Source organism: Ictidomys tridecemlineatus, chromosome 6, assembly GCF_052094955.1.
Source record: "Ictidomys tridecemlineatus isolate mIctTri1 chromosome 6, mIctTri1.hap1, whole genome shotgun sequence".
Lineage (NCBI taxonomy): Eukaryota > Metazoa > Chordata > Mammalia > Rodentia > Sciuridae > Ictidomys > Ictidomys tridecemlineatus.
Genome location: NC_135482.1, coordinates 44549077 through 44573613, shown reverse-complemented (window position 1 = coordinate 44573613; position 24537 = coordinate 44549077). Strand labels below are relative to the sequence as shown.

General features: G+C 36.1%; 1 protein-coding gene across 2 annotated transcripts in view; it reads right to left on the bottom strand.

Moving 5' to 3' along the window:
• The window catches only part of Ptprr (protein tyrosine phosphatase receptor type R), a 253577-nt gene that overhangs the window by 105408 nt on the left and 123632 nt on the right, over positions 1-24537 (bottom strand). For both annotated transcript variants that reach the window (XM_078053134.1, XM_078053133.1), the window contains exons 3-4: positions 6069-6182; positions 3271-3426 (exon numbers count right to left, since the gene is read on the bottom strand). In XM_078053134.1, coding sequence (XP_077909260.1) covers positions 3271-3426; positions 6069-6182 — 270 coding nt within the window. The remainder of the gene's footprint in view (positions 1-3270; positions 3427-6068; positions 6183-24537) is intronic.

Genomic DNA, 24537 nt, shown 5'->3' with positions numbered 1-24537 from the left:
CAAATGTGGATGACTTAACAGAATGCTTTATTCCTAAAGCCTTCAGAATGGCATTTAAACTTAGAATAAAGAAACAGGGAGGGGATTTATATTGTTCTCTAAAAGTTTATATGAAACAGAATTAATTCACTCAACGGCATTTTTTTAAATTTTAAAGAGGAATTATCCTAGGCATCGTGTGCTAGTCCTGCTGTGAGGGGCCTAAATTGTGAGAAACGGGGTTGGTTGATTACACAAAGTTGATTACACTTCAGATTCAGATGTACGTAGGGCTTGGGAGGAGATTAATCAATCTCCTGTTAACCCTCTTCTCTGGCCTCTGGAGAGCACAAGGTGGAGTCCTCTTCAAAGTTCCCATGGCATGGGCATAGTGCTGTATTCTGTTTCTCTGTACCTTACTTGCTCTTCAAGAACATAAAGTCATTGAGAGAAGTAATTATATTATTTATTTATTTGCTTGCTTGTCTGCTCGGCTGTTTTTCTGACTTTGGATACAACCTAGCATGCCATGTGGCTATTTGTTGGTTCAGGTTTTCACTGTGTGTCCTTTATAACGCCAGGCACTAAATGCTGGCTCTAAGACACAGCTACAAGAAAGGTCACGTGCTCTCAGGGAACCTACCTCAGAGAGACAGACTTGAAGGCCAAGGGGTTTCTGTTCAAGGAGAACACAAGACAAGGAAGGCATGCCCAGGTCTGTGAGGGCACAAGGAAAGGCTCTGCTATTCAAGAGACCCATCTTGCAGAATGAAAGGTCCATAGCAGAAGTCATGTACCAAACAGCACTGAAGGAGGAGAACCTGTGGGGGCTTGTGATGTTTGTATGCTTAGAGCTGTGGAAACTGAACTAGGAAAGGGTTCTCAACATGGATGGAGTCCTGCCCATCTAGGACCACCTACTGTACTAAGAAATCCAGACTTCATTCTGAGGTACTTTGGAAGCCAAAGAAGAATCATGAAATTAGGACAGCAAGCTGCATTGACATTGACAAAGATAACTTCAGTGGCCAGAAAAAAACAAAACAAAACAAACATAAAGTCCCCACATGTGTCTTTGGAGAAGAGGGACAGGGAAGGGGGACAAGACTAAATGCAGGAAGATCAATGGGGGTTGTTGTCACAGTCACCATTCAATGATGACAACATACAGTGGCCTTCCTATTTGTAGTTTCTTCATCTGCAAATCTGGTCAACCATATATGGAAAAATCTTAGGGAAAAAATTTTTCACTTCTACTTAACATGTACAGACTTTTATTGTCATTATGCCCTAAACAATATAGTATGACAACTATTTATATAGTACTTCTATTATGCTACTCTTATTGTTTAGATGCGAGTTGTCTCCCAGAAGCTCACATGTGAGACAAGGCAAGAAGGGTCAGAGGAGAAATGATGGAGTTATAAGAGTATTAACCCAGTCAGTGAATTCATCTCCCTGATAGGGATTAACTGAGTGGTAACTGAAGTAGTAGGGTGTGGCTGGAGGAGGTGGGAATTGGGCATGGCTTTGGGGTATCTATTTTCCATCTGGAGAGTGAAGACTCTCTTCTGAGTATGATATGAGCTGCTTCCCTCCGCCACACTCTTCCACCCTGATGTACTGCCTTACCTTGAGCCCAGAGGAATGGAGTCAGCCTTCTCTGGATTAAGACCTCTGAAACCCGGGTCCTCAAGTAAACTTTTCCTTCCCTAAAATTGTTCTAGTTGGATCCTTTAGTCACAGTGGCAAAAAACCCCTGACTAAAACTGCTAGGTATTATAAGTAATCTAGAAATGACTTAAAGTATATCAGAGAATATGTGTAGGCCACGTGCAAATACTATGCTATTTTATTTAAGAAATTTAAGCACCAATTGATTTTGGTATCCTTGGGGATCCTGGAACCATTCCTCCAAGGATACCACAGGAGGGTTGCATGTTCCTGCTCTGCCAATCCATCCTGTATTCAAATTATTTTGTTTAGTGCCTATTCAATGTGAGGATTTCGACATATATCTAAAAATTTTAATCTGTATTACAAGTTTATAAGATAAGAACTATACTTATTTTGGCTCTCTAGAAACTGAGACTCAGAGTGACACTATGCAAAGGTTAAATGACCTGCCCAAAATCACACACATCTTAAGTGTCAGCCTTGGGATTCAAACTCTCTTGTACCAAAGGTTTTTATATCATAGTTGTTAATATTTGCTGAATGAGAAGCAGTATAATTTACTGGGAAGAAGAGTAGATTCTTTTTTTTTTTTCTTTTTCTTTTTTTTTTCCTGTTTTTGGCACTAGGGATTGAACCCAGGGGCACCTAACCACTGAGATACATCCATAGCTCTTTTTATTTCTTATTTTGAGACAGGGTCTTGCTAAGTTGCTTAGGGCTTCACTAAGTTTCTGAGGATGGCTTTGAACTTGCAATCTTCTTGCCTTAGCCTCCCAAGTCACTGGGATTACAGGTATGCGCCACTGTAGCCGTCATAGAATAGAAGAGATCAAGATACCTAGATCTTAGGTGTTGCTTTTTACTTTGTTCTGTCACCTCAGGGGAATCACTTCATTTCTGTGGACCTTACTTTCTGTATCAGCAAAATGTTCATATGTTCCCTCCAGGTCAAGTTCTATGATTTTCTGAATCAAGTTACATCCTATATACATCCAATAAACATCCTATGTTTAGGATGTCGATCATTCCAGTTTGTGGAGACTAAACATACTCAGAAGCAAGATGGAGGAGGTGGTAGGGGAAATTTTGAAAAGTGTTATGTTTGGAAAATATAATAAAGCAAATATTGCCCGTGTTTATGTCTGGTTTCCTCAGCAAAGGAAAAGACACATTCCAACTTAATTCTAAAGTAATCATTTTTCCCCAATGAAGGCCATGTGGACAGGTGTATCTGTTGAGAAGGAAAGACAAATAGTGGGTTTTTTTCTGTTTGGTTTTTTGGGGTTTTTTTTTGTTTTGACATCAGTTTCAAGTAATGTAACTGGTCTTCCTTCTAGACTAAATTTACTGGTTAAGTTGAAATAAGTTACAAGGCCATAAAATTTCTGAAGAAAGTGTCAAAAAGTGGAACTTTGATATGAAAATGAATTTCTTTAAGGAACAAACATCACTAGTTTGAAGAGCAGAGAATTCTGACCCTTTGGGAGATTTTTTTTTTTCCAAGTCAAATAACATACCATAAACAGCTTTCATCTCAAAGCCTCGTGGGGTTGCATTACCATATCATGCTAAGTGTGCAAATTTTTAAATAAAATATTCCATGCAATGCCATACCTCAGGGGAGACTTCTGTGATTCCAAATTGGGATAAGCTTTGATGTAAAACATTGATGTTAAGTGAACGCAACACTTCCTCGGATGGCAGAGCGTCAGAAATTCCTGCTTTTCGGTTTATGGGAGACACAAATAGTTCAACACTGTTCTTCTTTTCCTAGTAAAAGCAGATTATTTGTAGGTGTTATAGACATTTTAAGCAATGTTGTATAATATTTTCCTCTGGAAACATTACAGAAAATCATAACCCTGGAATCCTTAAAGTTTCCTGGAGTTCACATTGGTCTGTTATTCTCTGATGGAGTTAATATTATCAGTCTGACATCTAAATTCTTTAAATGGCCTCCTTCTAGTTAAGTGGCTCTCCAGAATTTGGAATTTTGTATTTCATTAGATATTGGTTTATTTTCCATTTCATATTTTTTAGTTTTGGAATATTTTATTCAGATGCTCCCTGAGTAGTTATGTTTAAAGAAGTGTTTTAAAATCAAGTGAATTAAATAGAAGCAGATGTAATAGCATTAGTGGACACCACCACTATTCTCTGTGTTTTCCTCGTGACTTTGTGAAGGTAAAGGCTGCACTAGCCAAGGCTAATATTGCTAAATGAAGTCCCTTACTTGACTCGGTTCACCTCAGACATGTCACATTTTAAAAATAAACCCTTTGGAAGAAATGCATATATGCATTAGTATGATACTTTTCCTATTAATATTACCTCACTAGCCAAAAACGGAGACAGATTTCTTACCGTAAATGAACAATATGCCACATACACAAAAAACAAACACCAGACAAAAAATACCATTGACATGAAAACATTCTCTTTTACAACTTAAACAGTACAATTAATTATAAAAGGAAATTATTGTTAGTCTTTTCTTTTTGTCACATAGAGTTCTCTTTTGCTAGAAAATTTTCTTTGCATGCAATTTATCAGAAGTTCACCCATGTATAAAATGAAGAATTGATGTACTACTAGCAATCCAGAAAAAGATTCTGTGTTAGTAGAAACAACAGGCAATGACAATCAATATTTACACTGACATGAAATATGCTTATGATAATTTATTAAATAGCTTATAACCTAATAGCAATAGAAGGATAGAACATTTTTTTTTATGTATGGCATGCTCCTGTGTTATTTCATTAAAACAGTCACAGGAGATGGACATTATGGTTATCTCCATCTCACAGACATAAGTGGTTTGTCCATGGTCACCCGTCTGGGACTGCCATGCTAGCTAGCAATGGAGTGTGGTTCTTCTTGTCTGTCTCCAAAGCACATGTTCTTCATCACCCTGCTCTGCTGCTTCAGGTATTATAACTCTGCTCACTATAATAACTACTTTTAACAGTGCTACCAACAGTTTCCAAGGATAGATATATCCTTCTCCAGGTGTGGCAAATCCTCTTTCATCTCTGAAAACAACTATTATGTTCATTTAGTCTTTACGCATAAAAGTATATCTTAATTACATATGTGTGTGCATGTGTGTGTCTATGTGTATATATAAAAAATCTATATCTAGATCCAAGATCTCTGTAATACCTAAATCTTCTCACTTGAGCAAGATATGCTCTGGACATCATAACCTACTTTATTCTTAAAGGATATTAGAAAATGCTGTTTGTCCTCTTCTGTGAAACTGAAATGAAACTTTATCTTTTTAAAAAACCTTATTTAGTCTCAGAAAATGGTTAGCTCACGGAAGAAAGCATTTTCTGGGGAATGAAACAACTCATCCTCCACATGCTGAAAAATGAAAAGAAACATAACTTTAAATCAAAACAAAAAGCAATTTCTTTCCATAGTTAGGAACACAGATGTGGAGACAGTGGAAGGTTGAGCTCAAGCAGGAACATGACAATTAAAGGCAGGGAGATTCTTTATAGTCTTTGCTTGGACTTCCTATGCAGTGGAAATTAAAAACAATTTAAAAACGATTCAAAAATTCTAAAGTCCCTTTTCATATGAACCTTAGGGATTAGATTTTACAAAGAAAAAAAATCATCTGATCTGAATTCGACCTCCTCCCCTTTTTTCCCTTTGCTCACATGCACCTCCAAGTGTAGATGGGAACATGTAGTTAGATGATATTTAACATCCGGCTTCCCAAGCACTAAGGAAGGAGACAAAAGAATGGATATGGATGATTGACAGTTAGGTCTAACGTGGGGTATATGCAGAGCATTTCTGGGTTTACCTGATCCCCTCTTCAGATGCCCATCCAATTTTTCTCTTGGCTTTTTTGAACTCTCAATGCTTACATTCCATTTGGGCTGCTGTCTGTAAGGACTAGTTCTTCTTTATTCGAAGTCCTCTGCCTTGTGTATTCTTTATCCATCATTTTCTATTGATATGCTAGAAGGGGTTTTCGTTGATACTCTCTGGAAATAGTGCTTTACCTAATACAGAGCTCCAAAGGGGAATATTTGAGGAGTAGTTTCAAGTTAGTAAGGTGAGTTTTGGGAACCCTTTGTTCATATTTACCAGGGTACCCAGTCTTGAACTATGACAGGGTTGACAAACTTTTCCTGAAAAGGGCCAGACGGTAAATAGTTTAGGCTTCATGGGCCAAACACTTGAGTTGCAATTATTCTTATCTCATGCTGTACGTATGAAAGCAGCCAAGGTGAATGAGTGGAGGTGACTTGCTCCACTCAGTCAATGAAACATTGTTGTAAAAATAGGTAGTATGCAGGAATTGGCTTATGAGCTATTAGAACTACACCATGAGTACTTAGATGACATAAGAAACAGCTTGAATTCTGGGAACATGGGTGTAGGTATCTTACAATGAGGCGGTTGATGTGCACTTGCTGGGGTAGGAGTCCTAAAGCTGCAGCCACTCCTTGGCGGAATATCCGAAGCAGGGTTATGTTCAGCTTGTTTACATCCATTTGCAGTGTCTAGAAAAGAAAAACAAACAAAAAAGAAAATTTCAAATTTTAGTAAGTTTCTGGTTTAAGATAGTTGGTTCCTGACTGATGACTGACCACAAAAATTTCTGTGACTATTAAGTTCACACTCTGGGTACTTTATTGAATTTTCATGGAAATATAGCTGTATGGATATTTAATGTGAATTTTAATTATGGGATAGCACAATTTGTCTAATTATTTTCAAAAAACACAAATAAAGGGACAATTCATAAAGAATTTCATGGCAACATGCTGTGGGTTTATTTTGCTTTTGTTCAAGTCCAGATGGAATCTGCGGCCAAATATATTTCAGCTATCCAAGCTGAAGGACGTATTTAATTTGTGTTCACAGTTACAGAGACAAAGATGCTGTGTAAGTTCTATAAAGACTGAGTTGGCAGTTTCTCTATATAGTGATCTGCTGCCGGTGCAAGGCAAATAAATGAAGTGCAATAATGATTTGCAAACTCTTGTAAAGTCCAGGGTACTGATGCTTTGGTCCAAGGTAAATGATTTATATTCAATGTTTGGAAAAATGTCAAAATGTTAAAAAGTTCCTAAAATACAAATCAACTTGTGATATTAGTTAAGATAGCCTTAATTTAAGTCTTGAGTACTATTACTACAGTTAAATCATGATCTGGTTCACTATGTATTTTCAAGAATGCATTTTAGTAATTTGAGATAGATACTTTCCAGGTAGGCAAACCAAATCTTTATGCATTTCATGTGTCCTTAGAATGCTTAATTCACTGATTTGACCATAATAGATTCTCAGCAGCTATTGGGTGCTGCAATATCACATCTTCTATAAAATGGGGGCACACTTCTAAGGACACGCTTCTCTGATAAAGAGGCTGGCTTACAAGTGCAACCTATTATAGAGTAGGAATTCTTAAACTGAGCCTTCTCTCAAGGAAAATGATACTGCTTTGAGAATTTGTAGTCTTGTTAGGAAATAACATATCTTCTATACATCAAGTTTTTAGTTAGTACAAAACAAGTGACTGGAAACTAGACCAAATGCCCAATGCCACAGGAACCTCAAGCAGTTTGGGAAGGTAAAATAGAATGATTCTGGGTCAAGATGGAAGGCTTAACTAAATATCCAGACTACATTTCCTCCTGAGGATCTCTTAATGATTTCATAGGGGCAGGGACCCTGGGGCTTGGTCACATTAGGAAGCTGAAACTGGACTCCTTGCAAAGAATTGGGCAGAATCATTGTAAAACCATTTCTAACAGCCCAAGAGGCAACAACTTGCTTCTAGGGAAGGGAAAAGGAAAATTGTGTTGGTGATAAGTTGAAAAGCAACCTGGAAGCAACATTTAGAAAATATATTTGTTTTTATTATATTTCAATTAAAACAACAGAAATTTATTGTCTCAGAGTTCTAGAGGCTAGAAGTCTGAATCAAGGTATGTTTCCTCTTTAATCTGTAGGTGAGAAGCTTCCCTTGGGTCTTCTAGTTTCTATTATTGGCCAGCAGTTTTTGGTATGTGACTTGAACATGCACCCCTCCAATCTCTGCCATTGTCATCACATGGCCATCTTCTCCCTGTGTGTCTACATAATGTCTTCTGAGTGCTTGTACTTATATTTTCCCTTTTAATAAGGCCACTATAGTCTTACTGGATTAGGAGCCTAACCTATTCCAGTATACCCCACTTAAACTAATTATGCCTGAAAACACTATTTGCAAATGAAGTCCCATCGTCAGGTATTGAGGAGTTAGAAATTCAACATATATATTTTGAGGGGACACAAATTAACTCCAAACAAGGAAAATGTTAGAAATCTGAGCAAAGACATTGTTAACATATAGACAGAGAATTGACCAAGAACTTCAATAATTTTACATGTTTTCCTTCAAGCTTTGAGTTGATACATATTGGAGGTTCACATGAGTCCTTTGGTCCGAAGCCAGGTAGGTGTGATAGAAGTATAACTCCGTTTCAAATCTGGGTTCAGGTATGGAGCTTATTGTGGGTAAAGGCAGTGAAAGTGTAAAGGTGAACCCAAGCAAGGCCTAGAAGAATTTACTCACAAGTTGGAAGGGACCCTCTGTTCTAGATTCACTTCACCACATGCAACATCAGTTTCTACTGAACTTGGGCAAGGTGATTTCTGTCTCAATGTGATCCTCTTCCGGAGAGCAATAGTTTTTTTTTTAACAACTATCTCCTCCTCCTCCTCCTCCTCCTCCTCCTCCTCCTCCTCCTCCTCCTCTCCTCCTCTTCTTCTTCTTCTTCTTCTTCTTCATCTTCTTCTTCTAATGGACATAATACCTTTTTTGTTTGTTTGTTTGTTTTTTATGTGGTGCTGAAGATCAAACCCAGGGCCTCACACATGTGAGGCAAGGACTCTACTGCTGAGCTACAACCCTGGTCCCAGAGAGTAATATTTTTATTAAATAAAAACCATCTAATGGTACACAAATGGTTGCTCTATTATTCTTTCCACTTTTCTATAGCCTAAAATGTTTCCAACATATAACATCATAATTTAATGCAGAAAGCAAAACTTGAGCTAAACCTTGAAGGGCCAGTAGGATTTGAAAAGGCAATAATGAGGAAAAACAGTGTTATACTTTTAAGCATGATTCATATATCTACCTGGGAAACCCAGGTTAGTCAGCTGGTGGCTTTGAGAATCAGAGACTTCCTTTCCTCAAGCAACTGCTCTCTATTCTGCCAGGCTGTGGAAGCTGTCAGAGACTGTCTATTCCCTTTCCTTTGCAAGATCAAAGAAAGGTTCATCAAATGGATTTCCTAAAACATCGGGGATTGCCACTTAACTTCTGGCTTACCACCAGTGTTTTTCAGTCAGGGTGAGTAGGCAGGCCGTGCCCTAGATCCCCAGGGTCAGGATTTGTAGCCAACAGTCTGCGCTGGGAACTGAGAGTCAAGGAGGTTGTGTGTACACTTGAGAACTCAATTCCCAGGGCCATGATTAACTGTGGCTTGTAACTGTGGAAACAGTATTAAAGTCTCAGACTATAAAGGTAAATGGGAAGTGAAATAGGAACTCAAGATTAAAAATCAGTCAAAAAAGTAAAAGCTTGCAAGAAGGTAAAAGCTGTGCATTTGAGACAGAAATTTAGACGATGCAACTAAAGTGGAGTTGAAGTAATTAGTTGAAATTGAAATCATCTGGCTTGTTGCATAAAAACATTTGAATAATTTGCATCAGTTCTCTGCTTGCCTGTAGCTGGATTGATTCTATGGTGAATGCATGAATTTCTGAGTATTCTACCATAAAATAGTAATGCTAAGATATAGCACACACAGATACATGTGTATTTGAGGGTCTAATATGTACAAAAGTGCAATTTAGGATAAAGAAAGGATTCTGGAAAAAATGAGAGTGTTATTTCACATAAGATTACTTGGAGTTAATGAATGTATGCTATCCACTTCCCCCAAAAGATACTGGAAATGTACAACACCTCACAACAATGATAGAATACAAATTCCCAAGGAAATAATAAGGTCACAGCTTTCAAGTTACCATACAACAGTGCAAGATATATTTTAGTCTGAATTCTAAACCCATTGGATCATTTCTATCCTTTAAACACAAATGATTTAGGATTTTAATTTCAAAGAAATGAAAATGTTCTTTCTAAATGCAAAATGCTAAGCCACTTTACAATCGCAAATAATGCAAATGGAGTTTCAAACACTTATAGTTTGCATCTGGAGTGTCCCCCAAAGGCCCATGTGCTGAAGGCTTGGTCCCCAGCCATGGCAGCATGGGGAGGTGGTAAAACCTTAAAGAATTAGGGCCTAGTAGAAGCAAGTTAGGTCATAGGGGGGGCCCATGGAAGGGATATTGGAATGCTGTCCTCAGTCCCTTTGTGTCTCTTTTTTGCTTCCTGGCTACCATGTGGTAAGCAGTTTCTAGTTTCTTCTGCCACATACTCCTGCCATGATGTGCTGCCTTGCCACATGCTCAGAATCACTAGACCAACTGACCATGGACAGAAACCTCCAAAACATGAGCCAAGATAAGACTTCACTCTCTACTAGCTGAAAATTGAGTAAGAGAAAGCTGATGAACAGACCATAGATGGACAATTGAGTGCTTTTACTGATATCATATATATATATAAACATACAAATAAATATAATAAAAATTCAAGGTTTCAAACTCATAAATTTATTGGGTCTCTGCTTTGTTAAGGGGTTTTGGAGTCATTTCCCGTACTACTGTACTCCCTCATAATGGAAAGAGCACTTTGTATCAAGACTTTCTTCCTTTGGTCACTAGACTGTTCATTAAACTAGTTAAAGCCATGTGCATCAGATATAAATCAGACTGACAGGGCTGATTAGAATATAGCACTTGGATTAGGCAGCAGAATTATGTTTGAACTGTAGGTGATTGGTTTTTAGCCTTTTATTTTTAAAGGGTGATTGAATTATTTTTGCCTGGGAGGGGGCAGTTTGTCCCCTCCTGTTGTTATTAGGCAGCATAGTCTGTCACTTAGTGACACCCAGTAAGAGTCAGGATTATATCCACTGACCCAGTTAGGGGGAGGAAGGCCAAATAGCCATCTCTTTCCTTTTTGAGATGTCCTCAAAGCCCCTAACAGAAGTGCTGTCTCAATTCCCAAGAATGACAAAAGGACCCAGCTTTCCTAACCACCAAAACCTGTCAGGAAGAACCCACCCACTTCTTTCTAACTTTAATGTACCCTCTCTGTTACCTGGAATCTTTTCACTCTTGGCCAATTCGAACTTGCCCTTTATGGTTAGCAGCTGGATTGGCAAGTGATTTCTAGAAGTAAAAGCAAAGATTTCTCTGTTTATGCCTCTGAACTGAGTAGAAACCCCCTCATCTGTCACAGGTATTTTATACTGCCACCCAGGCCCCCCTTATAACTTGGCATTTGTTGTCTGTTACTATGTACATACTACTACTATGTACATACTAGTGAATTTTATTTCATGTTTCAGAGTCTTATGCCTGCTTCTCTCTATCTGAATGTTCTATTTACATGTCAAACTCATTGTTACTCAAACTGAACGTATTTTTTTCCCTCTTTCTTCCTGTCCATAACCAAAGTTGCTTGTTTTCTACTTTTATATAATGTGACAAAGTACCACATTTGGAAGTTATGTTGACTCTTTTGTCCTTATTCTTAACTCCACCATTATGGCATCCAATTAGTAATCAAGTTCTGTCTATTCCACTTTTTCAATATCTCTTTGAGTGGTGAACCCATCTTCTCTTTATCTATATTTCCATTATCTTTCTTCAGACATCCTGGCCCCAAGCCTATCATGTCCATTGGACTACTTGAGTAGAGTCATGAAGGGTTGCCTACCGTTCTCCCCTGATCTCTAATTCAGTCTTCACATGGATACCATACTTAACTGTGCAAAATGCTAACCCAATCAAGTTTTATTATGTTCAAAGTACTTTGAGGAGATCCTGTTTTCTTGTGAATGGTCTTAACTCTTTTGGTTCTACAAAATTGCTCTGTCCTTCTAGTCTCCTTCCACGATTCTTTACAACACATAGTATTCCAGACACACCTAAAGTTCATTAAAAGCCACGCACTTTCCACATTGTGTCAGTGCGTGTGTGGCTCCCAAGCAGGGCACTCTTCCTTCCTGTAGACCCCACACAAAGACCATTCTCTCAGTCTTCCCTGACCTCTCTTCTCTCTTCCTTTGCTTGTACTGTTCAGTTTTCCAATAGTACCATATTGGACTTCAGTTATTTTGCTTGTTTACAGTTTTATAACAAAAATGACCTTATCATAAAAAAAATTTAAGGTTCGGAAAGATATATGGTAAAAAGTGAAAATATGTTTATTGTTCCTAACCATTCACCTAAATCCCCAGAAACAACATTGCTAACCATTTTTGTGTCTCCTTCCAAATATTTTTATGTGTATATTATATAAAAATAAAATGTGTACATTATACATCATATCTCTTACTATGAAATAAAAATTGGATTAAATCACACATATTGTTCCACAAGTTGTTTTTCTATTTATTATATCTGGGATGTATTTCTATATTTAAAACATGCCATCATGAAATATGTTTTGATTTTCATCTACTAATTTGTTATTTTTAACAGATTAGTTTATTTACTTTTATTATTTTAACAGATTTAGCTGTGCTTCATTACTTAAGTTATTACCTTTGTTTATTCTTTATTTACTTAGTTTTTTATGTTTTGATATATGTTGTAATATGTTTTGCTTTTGTTTTTCTGTTTTCTGCCTATACTGTCTATAATTATAACATTAAAATGCATGATAATATATTTAAACCTTTATTTCTTAATTTATGGAATTTAGAAAGTGTTTATTAACTTCTTCCTTAAAAAATGAGAAAATATACACTTCTTCCCACCAATTCTTGTGATGATCTCCCAGTTTTTGGAAGCGTATTACTTGTATATTGTAATGTTTTGTGATATTTACATTATATTCTGTGCAATGAAGGCTATTCATAGTTCTGAATAATTAATATAAGTGAAAATAAAGTGACATTTTTCATTCTCAGGCAGTTAAGAATGAGGGTGCCTTCTTTACTCTATCTCTGTTCTGTTTACTAGCTGGATGGGTCCAGCATGACCTTAAAGCTGCATTGAAAACTGTGGAGTCACCAAAGGAAGACATCTGAGCCACATATCAGTGCATTAAGCAGAGACACGGTCCAATAACACTCATTAAAAAGTGACCTGAGTACTATGCAGCAATAAAAAATGACAAAATCAGAATTTGCAGGGAAATGGATGGCACTAGAGCAGATTATGCTTAGTGAAGCTAGTCAATCCCTAAAAAACAAATACCAAATGTTTTCTTTGATATAATGAGAGCAACTATGAACAGAGCAGGGAGGAAGAGCAGGAAGAAAAGATTAACATTAAACAGAGACATGAGATGGGAGGGAAAGGGAGAGAAAAGGGAAATTGCATGGAAATAAAGAGAGACCCTCATTGCTATACAAAATTACATATAAGAGGTTGTGAGGGGAACTGGAAAATAAACAAGGAGAGAAATGAATTACAGTAGATGGGGTAGAGAGAGAAGATGGGAGGGTAGGGGAGGGGGGATAGTAGGGGATAGGAAAGGTAGCAGAATACAACAATTACTAATTGGGCATTATGTAAAATTGTGGATGTGTAACCAACGTGATTCTGCAATCTGCATTTGGGATAAAATTGGGAGTTCATAACCCAATTCAATCTAATGTATGAAATATGATATGTCAAGAGCTTTGTAAGGTTGTGAACAACCAATAAAAAAAAGTCAATAAATAAATAAATAAATAAACCATAAAAAAAAAGTGACCTGAGTTAAAAAGACATTCTTATTGTATTAAACCACACGATAGGGGGTTGTGTTCGCATTATTTACCCTGATGAATATACAGTTGCTTCTCAGAATTCATGGGTGATTTGTTCTAAGATTCTCCAAGGACACACTATCTGCAGATGTTCAAGGTCCTTATATATAATAGGCTAGTATATGCATATAACCTACATAATTTACTGGCTTTATTTTTGGGTGTACTAGGGATTTAACCCAGGGGAACTTTACCACTGAGCTACTTCCCCAGTCCTTTTTATTTTATTTATTTTTTTTATTTGAGACAGGGTCTTGTTAAGTTGCTGAAGTTCTCACTAAGTCCCCCAACCTGGCCTTGAACTTGTGATCCTCCTATCTCAGCTTCCAGAGTTTATTGGACTATAGATGTGTGCCACCATGCACTTTAAATCATCTCTTGATTACTTATAATTTCTAATACTATGTAAATGCTATCTATGGTAATAGTTGATATACTATATTGCTTAGGAAATAATGGAAAAGAAAAAAGTCTATATATGGGCTAGGATTGTGGCTCAGCGGTAGACACTCGCCTAGCACAGGCGGGACTGGGTTCGATTTTCAGCACCACATAAAAATAAAGAGGCATTGTGTTGTGTCCATCTACAAAAAAAGATTCTCTCTCTCTCTCTCTCTCTCTCTCTCTCTCTCTCTCTCTCTCTCTAAAAAAGTCTAAACATATTCAGTACAGACACATGTATTTTTCAAATATTTTCCATACAGAGTTGGTTGAATGGGAGAATGTGGGATCTTCAGATATGATAGGCTGCTTATATTCTGTAAGTATAATCTCTGTAGTTCTATAGTATTAGTTATATTTTAAAAAATTCAGTGTTTGTGATCAGTCTTTCCTCTTCTTCTTTCTTTTCCAGAAGGATATCTCCATTCTTGAATTTTTTATTTTGACATCTATCTTTTTTAGCTGGATTTCATTATCTACTACTTTCAAGTAAGCTTATGAGTGCTATATTTCCAGAAGCACTGTATGTTTGAGATTGTATTTATGGTGCTTTTAACAATAAATAACAGCTTGGCTGGATATTGAATTCTTGATTCAATTTTTATTTTTATTTTTTGCTTTTGAACTCTGTTGCTGTTATCCCAATGCCTTCTGGTATTGAAAGTTGTTGTGAGAAATATTCTGGCCTGAGGCTAGCCTGTCTGGTAGATAACTTGCTTTTTCTGCCTGTAATCTCACAGAAGTCTTTATCTTTAAAGTTAAAAAAGTCACCATGATATTTCCTTGGGTAGATAGTTTCTGTACTGTGGGGTATGCTGTTGATTGATTCTAGATTCTATTTCAGAAATTTTTTTATTACACATTTGAAGATTTTTCTTCTAAATATTTTCATCTCATCATGGGCACAATATATATATATATATATATATATATATATATATATATATATGCAATTATATATTCCTTGTCTTTCTCTTTAACCACATTATTTGATGTACTTTTCTCTAGCCACTTGGATGTCTTTATTCGGTTGAAAATTTTTCTAGACTTGTTATCTGTATCTTGATATGCTACATTTTCAATAGAATCTATTCCACTTCTTTAATTTCTAATGTGGTTTCAATTTTTCTGATGTGTTATTATGATTACTCTCTTGCTTTTTCTGATGTGTGATTATGATCACCGTCTTGATCTATGATCTTTATCTTTTGAGTTCTGCCAGCTTACTCTTTATGACTGCCCTCAACAGGTGGCCTACTCACCTGAACACAGCTTCTCAAGAGCAGAGCCCTGGACTCTACACGATATATGCACTCTTAGTTGTTTTAAGCAGGAAGTGATTCAAAATTTTTAAAGTTTTTGGTCTTTTGTACCTGTTTTAAAACATTTATTTCAAAGAGTTCAGCTTCTTTTCCCTCTGAAAACCCTCATATAACTTTCTATCATACCTAAAGTAAAATTGAATTCTGTGGGCCTACACTTTATTTGACTCCTATTCTCTCTGAATCTCATTTCCTTCAAATAACTATTTTTTTCCCAATCCCTATCCCTTCAAAATCTATGCTCATTTCTTCTTCACCATCTCCTTGCCATTCACCTGCTTCTTGCTAGGAGAGTTGTTCAACATTAGTGTGGGTGGCTCTTTCTGGCCTTTCAACTGACATTTTAATAGTCACTTCCTCAGAGAAGACTTCCCATTCCCAATTACATTGCCCTGATCTATTTTTCATATTACATTTAACACTAGTCTACAGTTTCTTGTTTACTTATTACTTATTATTTTATTCACTTTCTCTCTTTACTAGAATATAGCCTCCATTGATGTGGAAATTCATCAGTCTATTTCTCTGTTGTCTCTCAAAGACCTGGAATAGAACTTGGCATGTAGTAGATACTTAATAAAATCTTTGTGAAATGAAGGACTACATGGATCATCATAATTAATGTTGTATATTTACTAAATGGAAGAATCTGAGTTACATGGCTGGCTTAGAAATGGTTGCAAAAACCTGAGGGCTGTGCACTTGAGAAGGTCACATTAAGGTGAGCAGTCCACCCATAATCCCTAATCATTTAAAGAATACGCTGGATTCATTTTCATAATTTACATTTGATTTATAATTTATGTAGTTCTGACTGGTATTTAATATAGTTCTGATACTTTGACTAGTATACCACTAAAGAGGGGATAAAAGTCAGAAGTTAATCTTATCAGCTCTTTGAGATCCACTCTTAATAAGTGAAATCAACATTAATTTTCTGGGTTGTGTGCTATTATTTTGGTTGTAAATTAAACTTACACTTAACCAGTATTAATGTCCATTTCTTGCAACTAATTTGAGAATTTAAAAATTTATCTAATTATAAAAATTAAATACGCTTATGATAGAAGATTTAGAAAATACACTGAATTAGAAAAAAGAAATAAATATTATTTTTAATCGTTTATCTCATTATCCTTAGATAAGGTTGTAATGTTTTTCATGTTAGTTTTTTTTTTCTGGTATGTAGGTCACATCACATAATACAATAATTATATGTAATATGAATATATTATATATACTCATACATAATTCAAATATTTATCTATTTTAATGTGATGTCATAACTATCAAATTTCTATAGCTTTTCTCTTCTCATGATTTTAGGAGGAAACACTTGGTGTTTTATTCTGTGTGGTGGCAGCTTAAATAAAGTAATGTTGCTGGATTTTTCCTCTTTTCGGCCTCCCAAGGGGAGAAGAAGCAGGCTGGGTTATTGATGCATTTAGAATACGATACTAGGGTGTATGCAGCTCTGTAATTTTCTTTTGGGGTCTGCTTGCCTGTAAAGATCAGACAATCTGGTCTTCTGTTTGCAGGTGCTGAAGTTGTAAAGCCTGTTTTTGCAGAAGAGGGTCATAGTTGACTAGTACTGCTTGTGACTGGTGTATAAATCTCCCTAAGAAGACGCAGTGATAGAAGAATATCATCGTCATGCTAAGTCATATCTCCAGGAACTCTACAAGCAAGAAAAGAGGCATTTTGACCTCCACAGGCCTGTTTCCTTTGTCTTTCTCAGGCAGGAGGAGAGAGAAGTTATTTCTTGTTCCATTCAAGCACAAACACTTAGTACCATAGGCTCATTGTTACTATAATTTTTCTCATTAGTTGGCCTTGGTTTCAGCATGGGTATCTATTGAAGTGGAAAGATCAGAAGAGAATTAAGATATGTGGTTATGATGGAAATCAGAAGCAGAGAATTTCCAAAAGAGGTTTATCAATGCAGTGGAATGCATTGGTTAAGAAAACTGTGGATCAAGAAAAGGCTACTGGATTTGTTGATGAGGAAGTAAAGAGTAACCTTGGGATAATGATCCTCAAAATGTGGTTCATGGTCCATTGGGAGGCTAAGTGATCCTCACTGGAACTCAGGTGAAAGTACAAGTTCATCATGTTGCAATACAGGTACATTATGTACAATTGTAGACTTTCTTTTATACCAAAGGGAGGTTCATTTAATGAGTTTTAAAGGGTTAATGCAATTTGATATTAATAAACTAAAATTAGCATTTGTTAGTTTATATTGACACTTCTAAGAGGTTCTAGGGAGTGTGGCATATGAAGAAATAGGCATATCATCAGACCAAGTTTTTCTCAGAACAAAAGGACAAAAATAGGACTGTAAACAGGGAGAAAGTCTTTTTTTCTCAGTTAAGTACTTTCACCTTTATATACTAAAGCAACAGTATCTTAGGTGACTTCATCTTTTCTCCTAAGATCCCTATACTAGTGATGAGCTACCCTTTAGCACATTAAATAACAATACTAGAGTTTTGATGTGATTAATATTTTGAAAACAATTGCAATAACAAGTTAATGACTTTTGCACACATTTGCTCTGTTGCAGTTACGGGCTGCAAAATCAATTAATTAGCAAATTAATTAAAAATTTATGAAGAAACTAAACAAATATTGGATTTGACTGAGAAATGATATCTAAAATTCAAATAAAGGCTAAGACCTTGTGACAAGAACAATATTCAAGACCTTTTTGAATTTTGTGCTTGCATATTTAAAAACTTTTGACTATTCTGCTTTTTAAAATTGTTAGGGAGACAGGACAAATCAACAATTTTTGTTTGTATGTTTGCAAGTTGCAGATAGGTGAGCAAATACCAAATAAGAAACTTTGCTACACCATCAAATAATAGTTAAGAATGGGTTAGCCAGAGAGATTTGGGTTCAGACTTGGGGTCTGTGTTCTTGGTCCAATTATTAACTCTCTCTGAACCTCAGTTTCTTCATCTAACCAATGTTGATGACAACTACATTGCTAGTTATGACAACTACATAAACCATTGGCTATAAAACAGCTAGAACTGGCAGACAAAACTGCTCAGTCAGCTTTGCTTAAAGATATGTCTTCAATATATATTGATGTTGAAAATTTAATGATCTACTTCTTGGGGTATTCAGAACAAGGAAACTGAAATAACAACTTTGTTGATTAAATAAAGGTCTTGAGTTTATTTACCAGAACAGTAAATAATATCAAGACATGAAGAAGTGGCCTGATTGGATTTGCAGTGTTTACATTTACTGATTTTTACATCTGTCAAGGAGCTTTAGCCAAAAGTCAGTCAGGAGGCCTACAACAGAGGAAAATGCAATGGTCAAAATAGCTTAGTTTTGCTAAAGTAGTATAATCTGCTTTTGGAGAGAATCTATATTTAAGGTTGAAGGTCAGAATGGCATGCTTTAAGAAGATTCTTTGATTTTGGAGTTTCTGCTTCCCTTCATTTTCTATCCTGCCCCTTTAAACCAAGGCTGCTGTGAGTACTCACTATAAATTCCAAATTCAGGGAAGATTCTTTGTAATGTTGCATTAAATTTATAATCATCTTCCCTTTTCTTTCTTCTAATGCTACAAATTAAATATCAATAATAATAACAGAGCCAGCCTTGGTAATTTAGGTTAGAATCCCTTAGCTTATTCATTTAAAAAGCCTTTTATAACCTAGTTTTATCTTCCTTACACTAGTGTCTCTTCTATTTTAATATTACCTCTTAATTAGTGTCCTCTTTTACATTCCTCAATACATTCTTGTGAAAAGAACTCCTTTGCCTTCAAAAACTCTTAAAATTTGTCCGTTAAAAGAGGAGGTTTTATGTACAATGTGCTGAAAACTTTAAATTCAGTGTATTTTGGAGTAAGTCTCCTTCCTTATAATAAGCTATTTAAAAAAAAATCATAAAACAGCAAAGGTCTGGACTTTCCTAAGTACAAATTCACTAGAGGAGATAAAGCTTTCATAAATTATAAAATAATACTCTATGTACTTTTATGATATGATCATTCCTATACTGTGTGATTTTGCATTCACTTATATTTGTAAAAATATTTTTATAAAAGTTACAAACATATCTATGGGTGAAACGGAAGGAAATAGAGGTTTAATACAAAGTTATTTAGAGGCAGGAGGAAAAAAATCACGATTTAACCATGACTAGATATTATTCTGGGTACAGTAAACAAATATAATAGCAAGTTACTGGCTTTTAACAGAGTTTTCAAGTCTTGTTATTATATGTTCCAGTCAACAGAAATTTCCACCTTCGGCTCCTCTGATTATGTTTCCTATTTTGTACTACATGTTATTTTTTTCTCAGCTATTCCTATTCCTTGTGCTCTTGTTCAGTCTATCCTAGGTGGCTCCCCCTGCTGCACCCGCTTCCTTTGGCATTTCTCATGCTAGAGGTAGAACAGAGCAGCCAACGTTTGAGTTGAAAATGGCTGGAATCAGGGCCACACAAAAACCCCGTGTGGACAAAAACCCAACTCAGGCCACTGCTGTTTGAAAAATGAGGTCAGACAAACTCAGGTTTCTCCGTCCAGCCTCATCAAGATGACAAAACTCTAATCCTTACTGTCATGACTGCCTGAATCATGGAGCTTTCCTGAAGGGACAGAGGAGACTTACTACTATATCCAGTAAGAGTCAAGACTAACCTAAGCTCAAAGAGGCATTTAAGGTTGCTTGGAAATAGATGTCCAAGGGCAAAATTATAATCACCATCCCTCCTCCCCCTTACTCTGTGTCCTTGTCTAAACTGATATTGTCTCAAGCCATCAAATATATGTAAATACCACATATTTTTAAAAATGAAGTCATTACTGGCCATTGGTGCTTTATTCCAGATATGGGTAAAAGAAGGAGATGGTTACCTTTTATTTTTATGTGCTTATATTCAATCAGCAGAAATATATGATTTCAGGACTTGCAAGGGATCACATGTAAAAACTGGAGCTGAAGGGGAGGGAGACCACACAGGCTCTGAAACATCAGTCTGATCACAAGGGTGGTTTGGAGTCTAACACTCCATGGAAAGATGTTATAAATTTACTTTCATTTTGAGTCCCTCCATGAAGGAGTTTATGTTTCACTTCAATGACTATAATAGGATTCTGTTTTCACTCTCCTGGTGAACTACACAGTTCTCGAAGAAACATGGTAGAATGAAGTGAGGTTTACTGGCATGTGTTTTTGAGATGCAAATGAAAATGCTTTGATTTATCATCCTTTCAACTTTTATCCCTGTTAATCTTGATTTTTCTGTCATAGTGGGAATTAACAATTTTCTGCATAACTAAAAGTGAATAAAGACAGAGTGTGGAATGTGCTTTAGTCATTGTTCTCATGGTGCTTTCATCGGCAGAAGGATATGGCAAAATAATAATAAGCATATAATTTCCCACAATGTGTTATTTTAGTGATTGGCACCTCCAGAGCCATCTCATTTCTGGAAAAGCAAGACTCTGAGAGATGTTGTCTGCAACATAACTTTAATGCACAGCCTACTGTGCCAGCTTCATCCTGTTATTACCTCTCTGTCTTCACAGTGAGGCTCTTTTTCCTTGCAGCATGATTGGGGTCTGGCATTGATTAGGATTGCTCCATCTCTGATCTAATTATTAAGTAGTCTAATAGAAGAAGCACATGCATTGATCAGAAAAACAAAGGAGACTATATATAGCTTATTCTTCCTTGTTATAGTTAAATATAGAAATGACTAATTTCATACCACACAGTCCAGCGTCAATTATCAACATAGTAATTCACGATAGCAATTTTGAAAAGTAAATTCAAGACTGTGGAAAGCTGTAGGGGAAGATAGTTGGGCATACAAAAATAAGAGGCTACATCTTTAAAGCCTTAATTTCTATGAGACCTTTAATGTGAGTCCTCTTCATATGGAGAGGTATAGATACACTGGCATTAAAAGAAAATCAGTAATTTTTTTTCTCATTAGTCCCAAATCTTTTTGTTTAACCCCAACTCTTGCTTTGAAATTTTTGCTAAGCCTTCATTTAATATTATTACCTGCTCGTATCTCACACCAGAGATGCACTCAAAAGACTAAAACAAAACTTGGCAGCCCTATGTTTTGTGGGAAATAGAGCTTGACTCCTTGAATCTAATGATTTATTTGGGCCATCTTGACGACTGCTTTCTGCATTATTGAATCAGACAGGAAATTAATCCAATTTTATTATTAAGATGATGGAAATACCAGATGCATTATTTCTCAACATTGTTATTCACCATCAAGGACCACAGATAAAGTCAGAATTATATATAACTTGTTACCAATATCTGAACAATTATATCATTTTTAAGCACTCAGCCTAAATTTTCATTTTTCTTCCCTGTGGGCCCAAAACTTAATGTCATGCTAAGAACACAATGAGAACTTAATACATATTTAAAAAAATAAATTTAGTGTGCTAAATGTTTTGTGAGGGTTTCTATCCAAGGTTAGCCTTTCCTGTATAGATAGATTATCAATGAAGTTGTGTATAATTATTAATGAAAGCTGTAATGCTTATAAGAACAACTAAAGTTAAGAAGGTCCTTGGTTTAACAAAGGAAAACAACCAAGCTGTCACCCCTACCTGGGAATTAGGCTAGAGACATCTCATATCATAAACTTTCATTGACTAATCCCCACAGCCGATGATGATGAAAGATACCAACTAGTTTCTCAGCGAAGTCTGCATGCAAAGGTAGGTTCCCCAGGTGCCATGATTATAAAAATGTCTAGTGTAGTGACTGTAGTGACTGAGCTTATGGTGACCCCTTCCTTTTCTTTTCAAAGGAAGTCCGGTCATCTTCTCCCCAACATCAGTGTGGGAGCAACACTAAACAAAACAGAAAATATATACTTCACTCAATATTTTTTATGAAACTTTAGAGTTCTGGTCAGGTGGATGTGTTTGGAACTCAACTCTCTTTGGAATAATCATGAATTTTGCAAGAAACTCCACATGATTGTGAGTCTTCACTATTAAAATACACTGAATAATTGCATCATGTTGTCTTTTATTTTCGGACTTTGAGGCTGAAACTATTTCCCAGGATATCATGAAGGTTCTCTGCTGGCTCACGTACATGCACATGAACAGATACTTACATAAATTGTAGTATTTACCCTCCTAAAGGCACAATATCAAGCATAGGATGCCCTGCTTCACCTACATGAAGGATTCTCTTACCTGTCTGGAAATTGACTGGATGTCTCGATGCATTTGCTTTCCATTTGTACTGTTCTCTGTGTTAATTCCTCACCAAAGCAGGCTGGACTGATCATAAAGCTTTCCAAGCTTGTGTGCTGAGATGAAGCCTCATTTAGTCACCTGCAGGTAACTGCCTGGTACTATTTCTAGAGACAGTGCTGGTCCCAGGTCTACTGTAGCTGCCTGTGCTTTCCCAAGAGACACCCCAGGTGCTTGCTGTTTCGACAGGTTACTAGCATTGAAATTCATGTGTTTTTGTTGTTGTTTTTCATGATAATAAACAAAACTGTAAGATGAGAACTTTATGGCCTGTGGTGCACTAGGGATTCTTTTTTTCTTTTTGAATTTAAAAGAAAATTACACATTCACAAGCTCTTTTTATAATAAATGTAAGTTTCTTTTAAAAGTAGAACTTTTAATTTAATTTCCACCAAATTTTCCCAGATGCTAGGGACTTTACAGGTATCTCATTTTAACATGCATTGTAATTTAGGAAGCAGAGATTATTGCTAATATTTTTATTTATAGGAAAAGTAAAGTGATTTATACAAAGCACAGGTAATGACTCTGGGATTCAAATACAGGTTGGTCTGATCACAAAACTGATGATTATCCCTCCAACAATACCATATGTACACCATTGTGATTAAACACAGAGAAATTTCAGATCAATGATTATAGTAATTGTTAATTAGGGAAATATTTGGTTTGAAAAAATATGCTGGAATGAAAGTAATTAAAACATTGTCTTCAAAGAACTAAATTTATTCTGTTAGAATAAAAGAGGCTGAAGTACTTTAGGGATTCTATGAACTTATCGTGTCAGGATAATATGGCATAATTTAATAATATTTCAATAAAACTTAACCATTTATGTATTACTAGTAGCAATGTAGATTGATTTTTCTAAAAGCAAAGGGCACTGTCAAGAATCTTTAAAATGCTCCTGATCTTTGATCCAGTAATTCCAAGTCTGCATGTTTAACTTAGTGAATGACCTCAATGAATCAAATTAAATAGGTACAAAGATTTTCTTTGCAATGTTACTGCACACAACCAGAAGCAACTTAAATGAATATCAATAGCCAAAAGGTTAAATCAATTATGGTATATCAGCAAGAGGTAATTGTCATCTAATACTCTCTTTCTTGCATCATGACTCTATTCTCTCTACTGGATCTCTCTAATCTGCCTTCAAATATTCTGTAATATTTCTCATATTAGAATAAACAAACCAAAATATCTCATCCAGTTGCCATGATTTTTTGTTTCTCCCCTCTTAAACAAAACATCACATTGTTCCTATTTATTGTTTCCAGTTCTTCCTGCCTCCGTGTATTAGCTCCTGTTAAGCTAAACTTGGTTCTCCTCACTCCTCACCTGGAGGATCTCTCAGCAGCCTTTGACACAGCTGAGTCCTCCTCCTGTCCCCCCATACTATCTCCTCACTGGGCTTCCAGGATGCCACACTTTCTTAGGGTGGCTTCTTATTGGCCACTCCTTCTCAAGTCTCCTTTATTTATTCCTCCTCACCCTCCTGACTTTTATAAGTTATACAGACCAGTGCTCAATTCTTGGTCTCTTCTATTTTCTAGTCTCAATCAGTCCCTCTCCCTCAGAACTGGACTTGTATATCCAATTGCATACTGAAATACCCACTTAGATGACTCACGTACTCAACTCCTGATTCCTATCCTATCTACCTCTCCACCAAATCTGTTCCTTCTTCATTTCTCTTCTTTTCTATAATTGGCAACTTCAGTCTTCCATGTGCTCAGAATTAAGTCATCATTCTTGCATTCTTTATGGGCCATAGCAACAGACTGACTCTTAATGGGTCTCTCTGCTTCCATTCTGCCCCTTATAGTTGATTTTCCACACAAAGCCTGAGTGATTTTTTCCCCATGTTTTTATTGGTGCATTAGAGTCGTACATAAGGGTGGAATTCATTGTTACATATTCATATGCA